At 39.7% G+C, this 12,569-nt stretch overlaps 3 protein-coding genes across 4 annotated transcripts; 1 reads left to right on the top strand and 2 right to left on the bottom strand.

The window, feature by feature from the left end:
- Nucleotides 1–1,235: 1,235 nt before the first annotated feature.
- Nucleotides 1,236–3,937, bottom strand: LOC146222114 (protein S100-P-like). Of its 2 annotated transcripts, XM_084691451.1 has the most exons (3): nt 3,649–3,937; nt 1,832–1,974; nt 1,236–1,505 (listed from the first exon to the last, which is right to left on the bottom strand). In XM_084691451.1, exons 1-3 carry the CDS (start codon nt 3,725–3,727, stop codon nt 1,365–1,367), a joined length of 363 nt encoding a protein of 120 aa, XP_084547577.1. In that variant the 5' UTR covers nt 3,728–3,937; the 3' UTR covers nt 1,236–1,364. The 2 variants fall into 2 exon arrangements, with proteins under 2 accessions (XP_084547577.1, XP_084547578.1); XM_084691452.1 differs by lacking the exon at nt 3,649–3,937 and having other exon boundaries at nt 1,832–2,268.
- A 361-nt stretch (nt 3,938–4,298) lies between these two features.
- On the bottom strand, nt 4,299–7,469 carry LOC146222113 (uncharacterized). Its single transcript, XM_084691711.1, has 4 exons — nt 6,585–7,469; nt 5,737–5,838; nt 4,762–4,868; nt 4,299–4,588 (listed from the first exon to the last, which is right to left on the bottom strand). The coding sequence occupies exons 1-4, from the start codon at nt 7,006–7,008 to the stop codon at nt 4,523–4,525; spliced, it is 699 nt and encodes a 232-aa protein (XP_084547837.1). The 5' UTR covers nt 7,009–7,469; the 3' UTR covers nt 4,299–4,522.
- Nucleotides 7,470–11,651: 4,182 nt separating this feature from the next.
- smim20 (small integral membrane protein 20) lies at nt 11,652–12,251 on the top strand. The gene is made up of 3 exons (XM_084691771.1): nt 11,652–11,811; nt 11,953–12,009; nt 12,094–12,251. The coding sequence occupies exons 1-3, from the start codon at nt 11,703–11,705 to the stop codon at nt 12,135–12,137; spliced, it is 210 nt and encodes a 69-aa protein (XP_084547897.1). The 5' UTR covers nt 11,652–11,702; the 3' UTR covers nt 12,138–12,251.
- Nucleotides 12,252–12,569: the final 318 nt, after the last annotated feature.

Below are 12,569 nucleotides of genomic sequence, written 5' to 3'. Positions count from 1 at the left end.
CGACAACCATTATGGCTGTTTCATGCACCCTCAGCAAAATATACATTAAAAGGCAATGACCACATGAGGGCAGCATCGACACTGCGTTGCATCTAACTATGATGCCAGGAATCTCTGTCTGTCTGTCTGTCTGCATGGCACTTTTTTCTTGAAAACCAGGTATTATATGAAGTGGAAAAGCTCCCACTGTATTGCTCAGGACCCAAGGGGTGCCACGAGTGATGTTGTTTGGATAAATGAATAGGCCTACTAATAAGACCACGTCGCACCAGGGGATGTAGCCATGGGTCTCATAAACTGCTCACCCAATTAGTATCCTCAGTATCCTCGCAATGACAATAGAAAAGGCTTCCTAACATGATGTTCTATGGGCTGGGGCACTGTACCAGTTTCTAAAATGGAGGTAAATGTTTTTCTGAACATTTTAATTGCAGTAATGTGTAACCTGGTCATAGAATACCACATAATAGAGTAGAACAGAATAGAGACTTTTTATGTCCATCTGGGAAAATTGGTGATTGGCCTATTTATTGTAATTATTTCTAAAAGCTTGTTTTTATAGTGAGAGGCATAGAAATACCTTTTTAAATGTTGAGACTTGGGAGCAGGTCAGAATATAATTGATTTGAAATGTCTCAATTTACAATGTCTGGATATGGTATTGAACTTGCAAGCTAAAATAAATGCTGTTCTTGGCATCTCATGTGATTTGTTGTCCATTGCTTGATGGATGGATGAATGTGAATAGTGTTGACAATGAGGCTACTGACAACACACAAGGATATATTTAACAGGTTCAACTGACACAGATACCAAAACCTCTGCAGAATATAGTCTTTGGCCACGCTAACTACATACGCACATCTTAGTTGTTGTGGCTTGCACGCCTTAGTTTTTTCCATCCCCTTGTCTGTGAAACTGGCTTAGTGACATTTGAAAGAGGACATGGTGGAAATCAGAAAAAAGAAACCGTGGTCTGCCAGTGGTATTGCTCATGTGCAAATCACATTGAGACAAGACACATTGTACCCCTGCCTAACTAGCTGGTCGTGCTTTCAGAAACAGACAAGCTCTTCACAAGGTCTAAAGGGACTTTGTATCATTTTCTTTCATGAGCTACCCCTGTATGACATAGTATTGTGCATAGTGTAATGAAATGTTCTCAATAGGAGATAATAGGATATCCACCATCGCAAATCATTAAAAAAAAAAGTCAGAGTCATTTAATGTATATTTTGTTTATAAAGCAAACACATTGTGAACTGTCTGCTGACATCAGACGTGTGCACACGACAGCAGACGCAGACAAACACCGAAGGGGATGGAAAACAAGTCATAGTCTAGTGAAACACAGATGGAAAGCTTCACTTCTTGGCGCAACGGTCATGGCAGGCGCAAGTTAAAGCAGCGACCAGGACCACAAACTCAGTAAAGTCCACCTCAGAGTCTCCGTTGTGGTCCAGGGCCTTCATCAGCTTATCCACCTCACCCTGGTTCTTAGCTCCCTGGAGAGACAGTTGAAAGAGTATTTATACAGTAGGGTTAGTTACCCTATGTTTGTTCTCACATTCCAGGGTTTGGGGATAGGATAATTGTGCAACTGTTTTCTCTTATGTTAAGGTTCCTTTAAAAGTTAGACCATCCTGGGTTATCAAAATATGTTACTGGACTAAAGCACTATCCATACACATTCATAAAACACATATCTCTAATTTGGGGATAATATTTGATGTGTAATTAAGTTTGTATTGTATGCAATGCAAGCATGGAAGCAAGCAAGAATATAGTTGAGGTTCTTTTGTATCTGAGAGAGTAAAGATTTGGGTCTTACCTTCAAGAGTGATGGGAGCTCCTTTTCCATCATGGTCTTCACTTCCCCTTTGCTCAGAGTGGCCTTGCTGCCCTCAGCTCCAGCGTACATGTCAAAGGTCCTCATCAGAATGGCCATGGCTGTCTCGAGCTGGGACATGGCGGCTATTGCTCCAGATAATGTGAGGACGTAGAGAAAAAACAGTCAAAGTCAGGAAAGAAGGGGGAGAAGAATCCTATTTATATGCTGTTGTTCCCGCCTTGCCTCAGCTTTAGACTCATAAAAAAAGAACCTATTAACTTCTGTGTTTGTGGTTCTGTGTTTGATTTAAGGGCGGCTTGCGATTGTGTCAATAGAATCATTTATGGGAAACGCCTATGGCAAATGTGGCACCACTGACCAGTTTCGGACAATATTCTTTTTTATAATTTAGGCTCTACCTATAAATCCAAGAATCTCAGTCTGATGTTCTCATGTGCCGAGCATTGTATGAAGTTAAAATGCGGTGTTGCATGTGAAGAGCTGTTTGCATGAGCAATTCGCTTAGAAATTCATGTCATGGATGGATTTTGAGAGAAATAAATGTAACCCCTTTGAGCTGCACTCAGCGATGGAGCTATAGATCTTGTGAGACATCTTTTGAGACACTACACAAGCATTTACCGCCAACAGGCCCTGCACTAAGGTGCACAGCCAACGCCTCATAAGAAAAGTATTCCCCGAGCTAGGGCAGTAGCATTGATAATAGTAGCATGACAGCAGGGGAAGTGAAATGTAATTGTTGTGAATTCATATTGTGAATGTATCAGAAATGTTTGTCTATATACTGAAGCACCATTGAGTTTTTTGAGTGATGTGGGTGCGTCTGATTACTAAATTCCCTCAAAACCAATGTGACTCATTGAGCCAACTGCGTTGAGTCAATGTGACTCAAGTTTTTTTATTTGGTTTGGCCATAACAGACTGTGTGTCTAAGTTGAAGCATGGGATGTGTTTGTGAACTTTTAAAAGAGTAGTACTAGATATAACCAAGGAGTGCTCTACTGCTTGATGTATAACAGACTGTTATACATTGATACACTGATTTAAATGAAAGTCATTTTTTGACCTTGACATCTTGTCTTGCATCTTAACCTTCACCTTGTCTGTGCTATTTCATTGTCACACTCTCACCAGACTCGTAACTATTCTACCAGCCTTTTCAGTTTCAGAACATCACTTTTCAGTTACCACAAAGTCTCTATGCCTGCCAGTATCCGGTTATGATCATAATAAAACGCAGGACAAAGAGTTTTGTCAAAAATACAGTTAGTGTGCTGCTGGGTCATGTTACAGCACGTGCACGCCGGCAACAACTCACAGCATTGCAGGGGAGGTGGAGGAGGGGCAAAGTGAGCTTGAGCGAAGTGAGAGGAGCGGGGTTTGCACAACCACTATATGACGTAAAGGGAGTTGTGTACTGAATGTAGATTGAAAATTAAAATTAAAAATTAAGGATACAGATACCAACGTTGGTATCGATACTTTAGATCGATCTGCCCACCCCGATCACGCATTCGCCGTTAGACTCACACATTTCAAATATTTATCACGCTCTCACGCAACACCTTGTATTTCTCAAGCTGAGAAGTAGGTTAAGGGATAACTTGATCCGCTATATACAATTAATGGACGAGGCATCAAGTGTAGAAATAGAAAAAGACAAAAGAACTAGGTCTATTCTAAAGACTTAAGACAGCGCTAACCGTCTCTCTTTATTGTCCCCTATTGCCGTTACTCAGTTCTGCTACAGATACAGTCGTCAAAGATTTCAGAAGTTTCCATTTCCTGTCATTGACCTTGAGCACACACCACACTTTCCACTTGTGTAGAGACCCTGTTGTGGTGTAGAGCAAATCGACGTAGTGTAGGTTTCATCGCATTAAAAACTGTTTTCACGTGTTTGCAATTAACGGAATCAGAAGCCTACAAAGTAAACGATGAAAGTCTGGAAAACCGGGTTAGATGTATTGCTGCGCCATGAGCGGCATGTATGCAGGATCCAATACGCAGGATTCACACGAACACGGAGGGACCAGCAGGGGACGCAGAGGGAAAAGAAAACACAGCGAAACATACTGGTGAACGGCTGTGGCTGGACCAGACTAAAAGGCTATTCTGAAACCTGTGAATTTAGTCTTGTTGCACAGGACTGCCCTAGTGTTCCTCTATTGTTGACAGTAGGGTCATGGCTAAAGAGTAAGAGGCTCGTTTAACCGTCGTTTGGTCGTAGTCTGTATGGCACACACAGATGCACAAAGACACAGATATAGGCGGACCAGCAGACATAGACCCCACGCGTGTACCCAGTACATAAATTGCTCTATGTATGTGTGTAATGCCCCCCCCCCCCCCCCCGCACACACACACCCACACACACACACACACACACTTAAATACACACACACATTCAAGGCACTAAATCAGAGAAGCTTATAGCTTATCTACAGCATCACAAGTGTTTAATGGTGAACTATTGCTCAATTCAGGTTCAGGCACAGGTTCATATCCTCTCACACAAAAAATGTAGTGTAAGAAACAAAGTTGTCTTCATCAGACGTTGGTATTTTTAGGCCAATAAAAAATAAGCAAATAATTTCAGCAAGAATAGATTTACAGTATGCAAACAGTACAGTGGAGATATAAAAAGTTGAAATGAGCTGAGACATCCTTTCATTCTTTTCCTTTGTTGTCTTCGACAGCAAAGTAATCGAAAGATTCATACACCTGGACTTGACACTGACAGGGGAAAGGAGAAAGAGAGTCAGTAATTAAGTTAAAGTGAAAACAATCATCCCCTGCTAAGTTTTGTAGCTTTACTATGTGAGCAGATTTTTTTCTATTGCATATACATTTAATAATACTTGTGAACACACAGCTCTGCACTGAGTACTTAGAATATGCATACTGACCCACTGGGTAGATCCTCTGGAGGAATTGGTGCTCTGGCCATCAGACTCCTCTGATCCAGGGTGCGGGGCCTCGTATATCACCCTGGCTGTATTCTTCGATTCCAAGACTAGAAGTATACAAAACATGCATCATAAAACAACTATATCAACACCAAATTAGAGGACTGAGATTATGGTGCAGTGACAGGATGAAGTCTACTGGGTGTTCACTGTGTTGTTTTCAGTAGTTCTTTTCAGAAATCTTTGTGTCAAAACAACTAAAAGTAATGAACATAATTACAGGCCTATGCTCCACAGGTTGACCGTTTCATCCAGCTCAGAACAAAGCGTTCAAGGTTCTAAACAGCAGCATGAAGAACTAAAAATGGTTCCTTATGGAATTTTGTATTTACTGTAGTGTACAATGGAGCACATGTGTCTATGAGGGCTGTGGAGAACAGTGGTGGTGAAAATCTGCTATCAACTTTAGGGGGGACGATTATATGACATTTTCTCAAGAGCAATTCCGGAGGGGGACACCAAAATTACTGCTGTAAAACATTCCACATTAAAAAAGCGCCATTGTGTCCATAATCAGCAAACCGCTTTCATTGCATATTATTAATATTATTGAAATTACATAGTTATGTTTACAGAGATTTATTGGGGGGGATTTCCGCCTATGGAGAACAGTGTAGATGGCAGACAGAGCCAATGCTGAAGTAAGACTAGAGTGCCAGAACATGCTAACATTACATATTGTATAACACTGAGAAGCATGTGATGGCTATTTTTGAGATGCAGGAAAAACTGTTGTTTTTCCAAGTTGTATTTCTCTGAGATGTGTGTGCCTTTAAAACTGTTCAAGTAAATTCAGTTTCTGACTTTACAATTAACAGATTAAATTAAAGTTAGCAAATCAGATTCATGTGATTATTTCTAAGTACCTATGTGCATATTAAATATTCCTCATATCAGAAATGTCACAGTACATACCATGTTTTCGAATCATAAAGCAGAATAGAGCAGCCAAGAAGAGGACAGCCAGAGGAATGATGATAAACAGGAATTTAGATTGGTTGATTTCTTCTTCTTTTCCTGTGTATTAAAATAAATGTGTGTGAATAATATAAAAGTTACTCTCTAAGTCTCTATATACTACAACATGTAAACTGACAAACCTAAAGGTGTGTGTGTGTTGTTATAGTCTGAGTCAGAATTACACGAACAGCTTATAAAAATATCTAAACCCATTGTGTTGCAGGGTCCAGTAAAGTTATGATGGTGGGATCATATGCCATTTAGATTGCAAGGGCTTCCATTGCATAAATATTCCAGTTGTTTGCAACACAAGAGGGTTAACTCATTCATGTCTACTCTATTACATTGGCTCAGCGCAGGATTCTTTTCTATTACACAATTTGTAATTTATATAAAGTGGTAGGGTGTGAGGGATCCCTGATAGGAAACTTGATAGTTATTATTAATTTAAGACCTGGCTCATCACCACATATTCCTCCTCGAGACAATACGCATTCAATCAATGCAGTCAACTTCCCAAGTTTTAAAAAACAGAATATTTGGCTGCATGAAAATGCCTTTCAAATTGAGAATCTTGATGTTGATGAACTTCCATCTCAGCCTCCTGAATTTGAATGTCTTACATTTCTGCACGGTTAACTTAGTCACATTTGTTTACACACAGCCTCGCATTCTGAAGCGTTGGACAACCTATATCTTGGACCCCTTAGCCTTGTATCACACAGGATGCATTTGCGGTTCCTTGCTCACCCCCCTAGGCTTTTGTGAATAGACCTAAAATGTTCAATTGTTTTAATGCTTACCATTTGTCCTGTTAACTTGTTTGATGTTTGTAACTGTTATGTTGGTTCCATTCCCTTCTGAATCAATAAGCAATGGTATATCTATGTTTACTTTACAGATGTATAAACCAGAGTCGTTTACAGTGATGTTTGAGAGGTTCAAATTTGAGCAATTACAAGCTGCATGGTGCTGAGCTTGTCCTTGACATTGCTTGCTGATGGCTGAATCACATATAGAGGAAGACGTAGAATCAATAGATGTTTTGCTCTTTTTCCAGACAACTCTTGCTCTGAGATTGCTCATAGGGTCCATTTTCCAGCAGCATTGGATGTGAACAGTGTTTCCCTCTTTGACTGTCACTTCGCGAGGAGACTGGGTCACCACCAAGTTATGAATACCTGCTGAAGATAAAGAGAACAACAGAACCTTGTAGTAAAAAACCATCAATTGAAGTTAGAATAAGGATTACTGTACTTACGCACCACAGCATTCATGATCTGAGTTTGGTGTGTGTATGTGCGTGGGACAGGGGTGCATATACATTTCATACATTTAATAGTAATATTAAATTATTTTATTTAAATTACAATTGTCTACAGAACTTGTTGCGCTACACTCCTTACATTACACTTTCATTTACTGTAACGTCTTATTGCGTCTTATTGCTATTAAAATTCTCACACTTTTAAACATGTTTAGCCGATCAGAATTGGAGGAAACGTACGCTATTTTCAAGAAATGTGCCCTAAATTATGCAGATGCTATGGGCTAGGGTGCCTTGACCCTCGGCAACAATTCCTGTTTGTAAACAATCTATTTCATATGGCCTCAGTTGGGTTTGGAATCAGTATACTGCAATCACAACACTAACAAGATCACCAAAGTTACGATGAGATTAAATGCAGAAGTTGAACTCACCCGAAGAGGATAGAGAACAGAGAGAGGAGAGGAGCAGGAAGCCCACTACATGCTTCATGTTTCTAGACTGATTTAAGGATGAGTTATGCCACTTACCCTTTAGGGGGCTATGGTAACTGTTCTCTCTTTCTCTTTCGCTCTCTCTCTCTCTCTCTCTCTCTCTCTCTCTCTCTCTCTCTCTCTCTCTCTCTCACTCTCTCTCTCTCTCTCTCTCTCTCTCTCTCTCTCTTATCTCCCCCTAGATGTGAGAATGACATCTGACATGCATTTCGTGGAACTTGTTTTGTTGATTGCATAGAAAAGTGTTAACCTCAAAGCAGCCCTGTGTTTCTGTCCATCACTCCCCTGTTCTTTTTATACATTACTGTATTCCCTATCACCACTTAATTTCATTCATTTTCTAAATTCATCAATGTCTCATTTTTCGAGGCACAAACTCAGAGAAAATTATCTAGAGCATCACAAGTGTGTGATAGTGAACTATTGCTCAATTCCGGTCAGGCACAGGTTCATATCCTTTCACACAAAAGTTTTTGTGTCAGAAACAAAGTTGTCTGCATCAGATGTTTATATTTTTATGCAAAGACAAAATAAGCAAATAATTTCAGCAATAATAGAAATACAGTATGCAAACAGTACAGTGGAGATATATAAAAAAGGTTTAAATGAGCTGAGACATCTTTTCATCCTTTTCCTTGTTGTCTTCGACAGCAAAGTAATCGAAAGATTCGTACACCTGGACTTGACACTGACAGGGGAAAAGAGAGAGAGAGAGTCAGTAATTAAGTTAAAGTGAAAACAATCACCCCCTGCTTAGTTGTGTGTCCCTATCAAGAGCTTTACTATGTGGGCAGATTTTTTCTATTACTGTAGGTAGTTGGTGCAGTGACTTTGATGCAGGTGGTCACAGTTGATGTGCTTCATCATACTCAATCTCATTGGTGCAGCCATAAGCATCAATAAATAGATCAAATGCTATTAAATAACAATAATTATAAATTCTTTGTGGTGGCAGATCACCAAATGCAAACGTTCGACAGTCAGTACAATAGTTATTTTAAACGACCCGCAGTAATCTGTCACAATATATTTCCTTATATATTTAGTTAATAAGCAAATGGGATTCCTGCTCTTTTGCAAGGGAACAAGAAAGTAAAATATGCACTAAATAATCATTGTGAACACACAGCTCTGCACTGAGTACTTAGAATATGCATACTGACCCACTGGGTAGATCCTCTGGAGGAATTGGTGCTCTGGCCATCAGACTCCTCTGATCCAGGGTGCGGGGCCTCGTATATCACCCTGGCTGTAATCTTCGATTCCAAGACTAGAAGTATACAAAACATGCATCATAAAACAACTATATCAACACCAAATTAGAGGACTGAGATTACGGTGCAGTGACAGGATGAAGTCTACTGGGTGTTTACTGTGTTGTTTTCTGTAGTTATTTTCAGAAGTCTTTGTGTAAAAACAACTAAAAGTAATTACTAAATTACATTAAGGCCTATGCTCCACAAGTCGACAGTTTCATTCAATATTCATCATGTCACAGTACATACCGTGTTTTCTAATCAAAAAGCAGAATAGAGCAGCAAAGAAAAGGATAGCCAGGACAGCCAGAGGAATTATGATAAACAGGAGATTTAATGGGTTGATTTCTTCTTCTTCTTTTCCTGTGTATTAAAATAAATGTATGTGAATAATATAAAGGTTACTCTCGAAGTCTCTGTATACTACATCAGGAAATGGTGGGATCATATGCCATTTAGATTGCAAGGGCTTCCATTGCATAAATATTCCAGTTGTTTGCAACACAAGAAGGTTAACTCATTCATGTCTACTGTATTACCTTGGCTCAGGGCAGGATTTGTATCTATTACACAATTTGTAACTTATATAAAGTGGTAGGGCGTGAGGGGTCCCTGATAGGAAACTTGATAGTTATTTTTAAAATAAGACATGGCTCATCACCAGATATTCCTCTTCTTAGACAATACGCATTCAATCAATGCAGAATCGTATTTTTTAGAATTGTGACCCAAGTCAACCCAATTTGTAAAAACAAGAATATTTGGCTGCATGAAAGTCCCTTTCCAATTGAAAATTGACATCAATGAACTTTGATCTCAACCTCCTCAATTTGAATGTCTTACATTTCTGCATAGTTAACTTAGTCACATCTGTTCACACGCAGCCTCGCATTCTGAACCATTGAACAACCTATATCTTGGACCCCTTAGCCTTACCTGGTATCACACAGGATGCATTTGTGGTTCCTTGCTCACCCCCTTAGGCTTGTGTGTACAGGCCAACAATGTGCAATTGTTTTAATGCTTACCATTTGTCAAGTTAACTTGTTTGATGGTTGTAACTGTTATGTTGGTTCCATCACCTTCTGATTGAAAAAGCGATGGTATATCTATGTTTACTTTACAGATGTATAAACCAGAGTCATTTACAGTGACGTTTGAGAGGGTCAGATTTGAGCAATTACAAGCTGCATGGTGCTGAGCTTGTTCATGACATGGCCTAGTGGCTGATTCATGCTGAAAGGAAGATGTAGAATTAATAGATGTTTTGTTGTTTTTCCAAACAACTGTTGCTCTTATTTTGTCCAGATTCCAGCAGCAGTGGATATGAACAGAGTTTCCCTCCTGGACTGTCACTTCACGAGGAGACTGGGTCACCACCAAATCATGGATACCTGGTGAAGGTTAAGAGAACAACAGAACCTTATGGTAAAAAATCATCCACTGAAGTTAGAATAAGGATTACTGTACTTACGCAACACAGCATTCATGATCTGAGTTTGATGTGTGTGTGTGAGTGTTTTGCAAAAATTACAATACAATTTTGCCTCAACTAGGTTCGGAATTACTATACTGCATTCACAATGCTAACAAGATAAGAAGTTACGATGAGATTAAATGCAGAAGTTTAACTCACCCCAAGAGGATAGAGAACAGAGAGAGGAGAGGAGCAGGAAGCCCACTACATGCTTCATGTTTCTAGACTGATTTAAGGATGAGTTATGCCACTTAGCCTTTAGGGGGCTATGGTTCCCGCTCTCTCTCTCTCTCTCTCTCTGTCTCTCTCTCTCTCTCTGTCTCTCTCTCTCTCTCTCTCTCTCTCTCTCTCTCTCTCTCTCTCTCTCTCTCTCTCTCTCTCTCTCTCTCTCTCTCTCTCGGTGTGAGAATGACATTTGACATGCATTCTGCAACAACAACAACAATGTTGCTTGCTTAGAAAGGTGTTAACCACAAAGCAGCCCTGTCTTACTCTTTTATATACTACTGTCATCACTTAATTTCATTTATTTTCAAAACTAAATTCACCTGTCTCTTTATGTAGCCTATGAATAGTTGCAGAATCTTTGAAAGCACTTAAAAATGACAGACATGTTCACTACAGCCTGTCTGGATAGGCAATACACTGAAAACACCAACAACACCTTTTTGATGCCTTGGATAAACAGGAAGTCACTGGGTGGAGTCCTTCTTCTGAATATAGGAACTATAGAAACAGGAGGAGGGCCATCTAAACAAGTCCAATAATTGTCTATTAGACTTGGGTTCCCATTTTCAGACAACAATATTTTTAATACTTGCTGGAAAAGAAACGTCAAAATATGAAGGGTTGTTTAGGGTTTTTTATTACAGTGCAAAACAACTTTTTACTAAGGTGAGCTAGATCACACAGATAAACTAAATGAACATATCCTCCAGTTTTAACATGTCAAAGGTGTCACAGATTACAGGAACTCAATGACACTCTCTTCTTAGAGAGCCCCATCTAGTGGATTAGTTGTGTCACTACACTGCTAGGATGGCTCTATTGTTTAACAAGACGACAATCCTAGCTCAGCCGGACCCTCAGAACAGTTACTGCTCTGTGGCCAGACCCTTCGGATGTTACTCCACACTCAGTAACATTACTCCAAAGAATAGACATGTCAAATGTTGTGGAAATCTGATATTAATATTCTTTTTAGATCTGTTACTAAAGCACTGGGTCGAGTCGTTTGTATAATATTCCAGATTTCTCAGCAAAATAGTGTCCATTCATGATGTGTGTGACAGAAAGAAATACTGACGTTGTCAGCTGGTGTGTTACACACTCCGGTACAGTTGGTGGCGGTGTTCACTTATACGTTGGTTTACCACCCGCCATCAAATCGAAGAAGAACACTATTTGTAGGTGAATGAGTAGTAAACATGTCAAGAAACAGAAGAATAACGTTAATATTTGGAGGATTTATAACGGCCATTGCCGCTGCATTTTATCCTATATTTTTCCATCCTCTCACGCACTCAGCTGACTACAGTATGTTGATACGTTCAGAACGAAACTTAATAGCCTACAATCATAGTTGAGCTGGTTATTCGTATTGGATGCAGTGTTATGAGTGCAGTAGCTATGAAGGTTCTGCTTCCATGATGTAAAAATACTATTTTGTTTCGGCAGAACAAGTTCAGAGGGTAAACCGAGCAGGAATCAATCAAGCAGATATCCAACCAGTGGGTAAGTTGATCGAAACCCCTCTTTTGTTTAAAAGTTAGGCCTATGGTCTAGGTAACAACGAATATATTTTCCTTGTTGACCTAGGTGTGAAGGTGTGGTCTGACCCCTACAAGCCGACAGGGAAATGATCCTTCTGATTGGATGCAGAGGACTATTATCCCGATTAAAAAATGTTGAATGAAGATTATATTGAGTGTCAAGTCTGTGCGTAATGTGTATTTGAATAAATTACAGAGAATCAGTGCATTTGTAACTGCTTTCATGTTTTTGGGTGCGTACTTTATCCTATGAATAAAGTTTAAAGGCCTTGCCAGTGTGGACTCTATTTTATCATAATGCAGCGCCTACTTCGAGTAGCATATGTGTCTGCCATAGGTGTCTGCAGAGCTGCAGTTTCAGCACCGCAGTTCTTGGACCCTAGTTTTATCTGACAGCACCACCTAGCGAATTGGATAACCATGGACCGGAACAATTATAATATTAATATATATATGCAATATTTTCCTGCAGTAGTGAGTGTAGGTGTCATGCTCCACATGACAGTTGTTTACAATTGCTAC

This window comes from Hypomesus nipponensis, chromosome 25 (assembly GCF_054491055.1).
Source record: "Hypomesus nipponensis isolate SF chromosome 25, ASM5449105v1, whole genome shotgun sequence".
Classification (NCBI taxonomy): Eukaryota; Metazoa; Chordata; class Actinopteri; order Osmeriformes; family Osmeridae; genus Hypomesus; species Hypomesus nipponensis.
The sequence above is the reverse complement of the archived record's forward strand: the minus strand, read 5'-3'. Positions and strand labels throughout refer to the sequence as shown.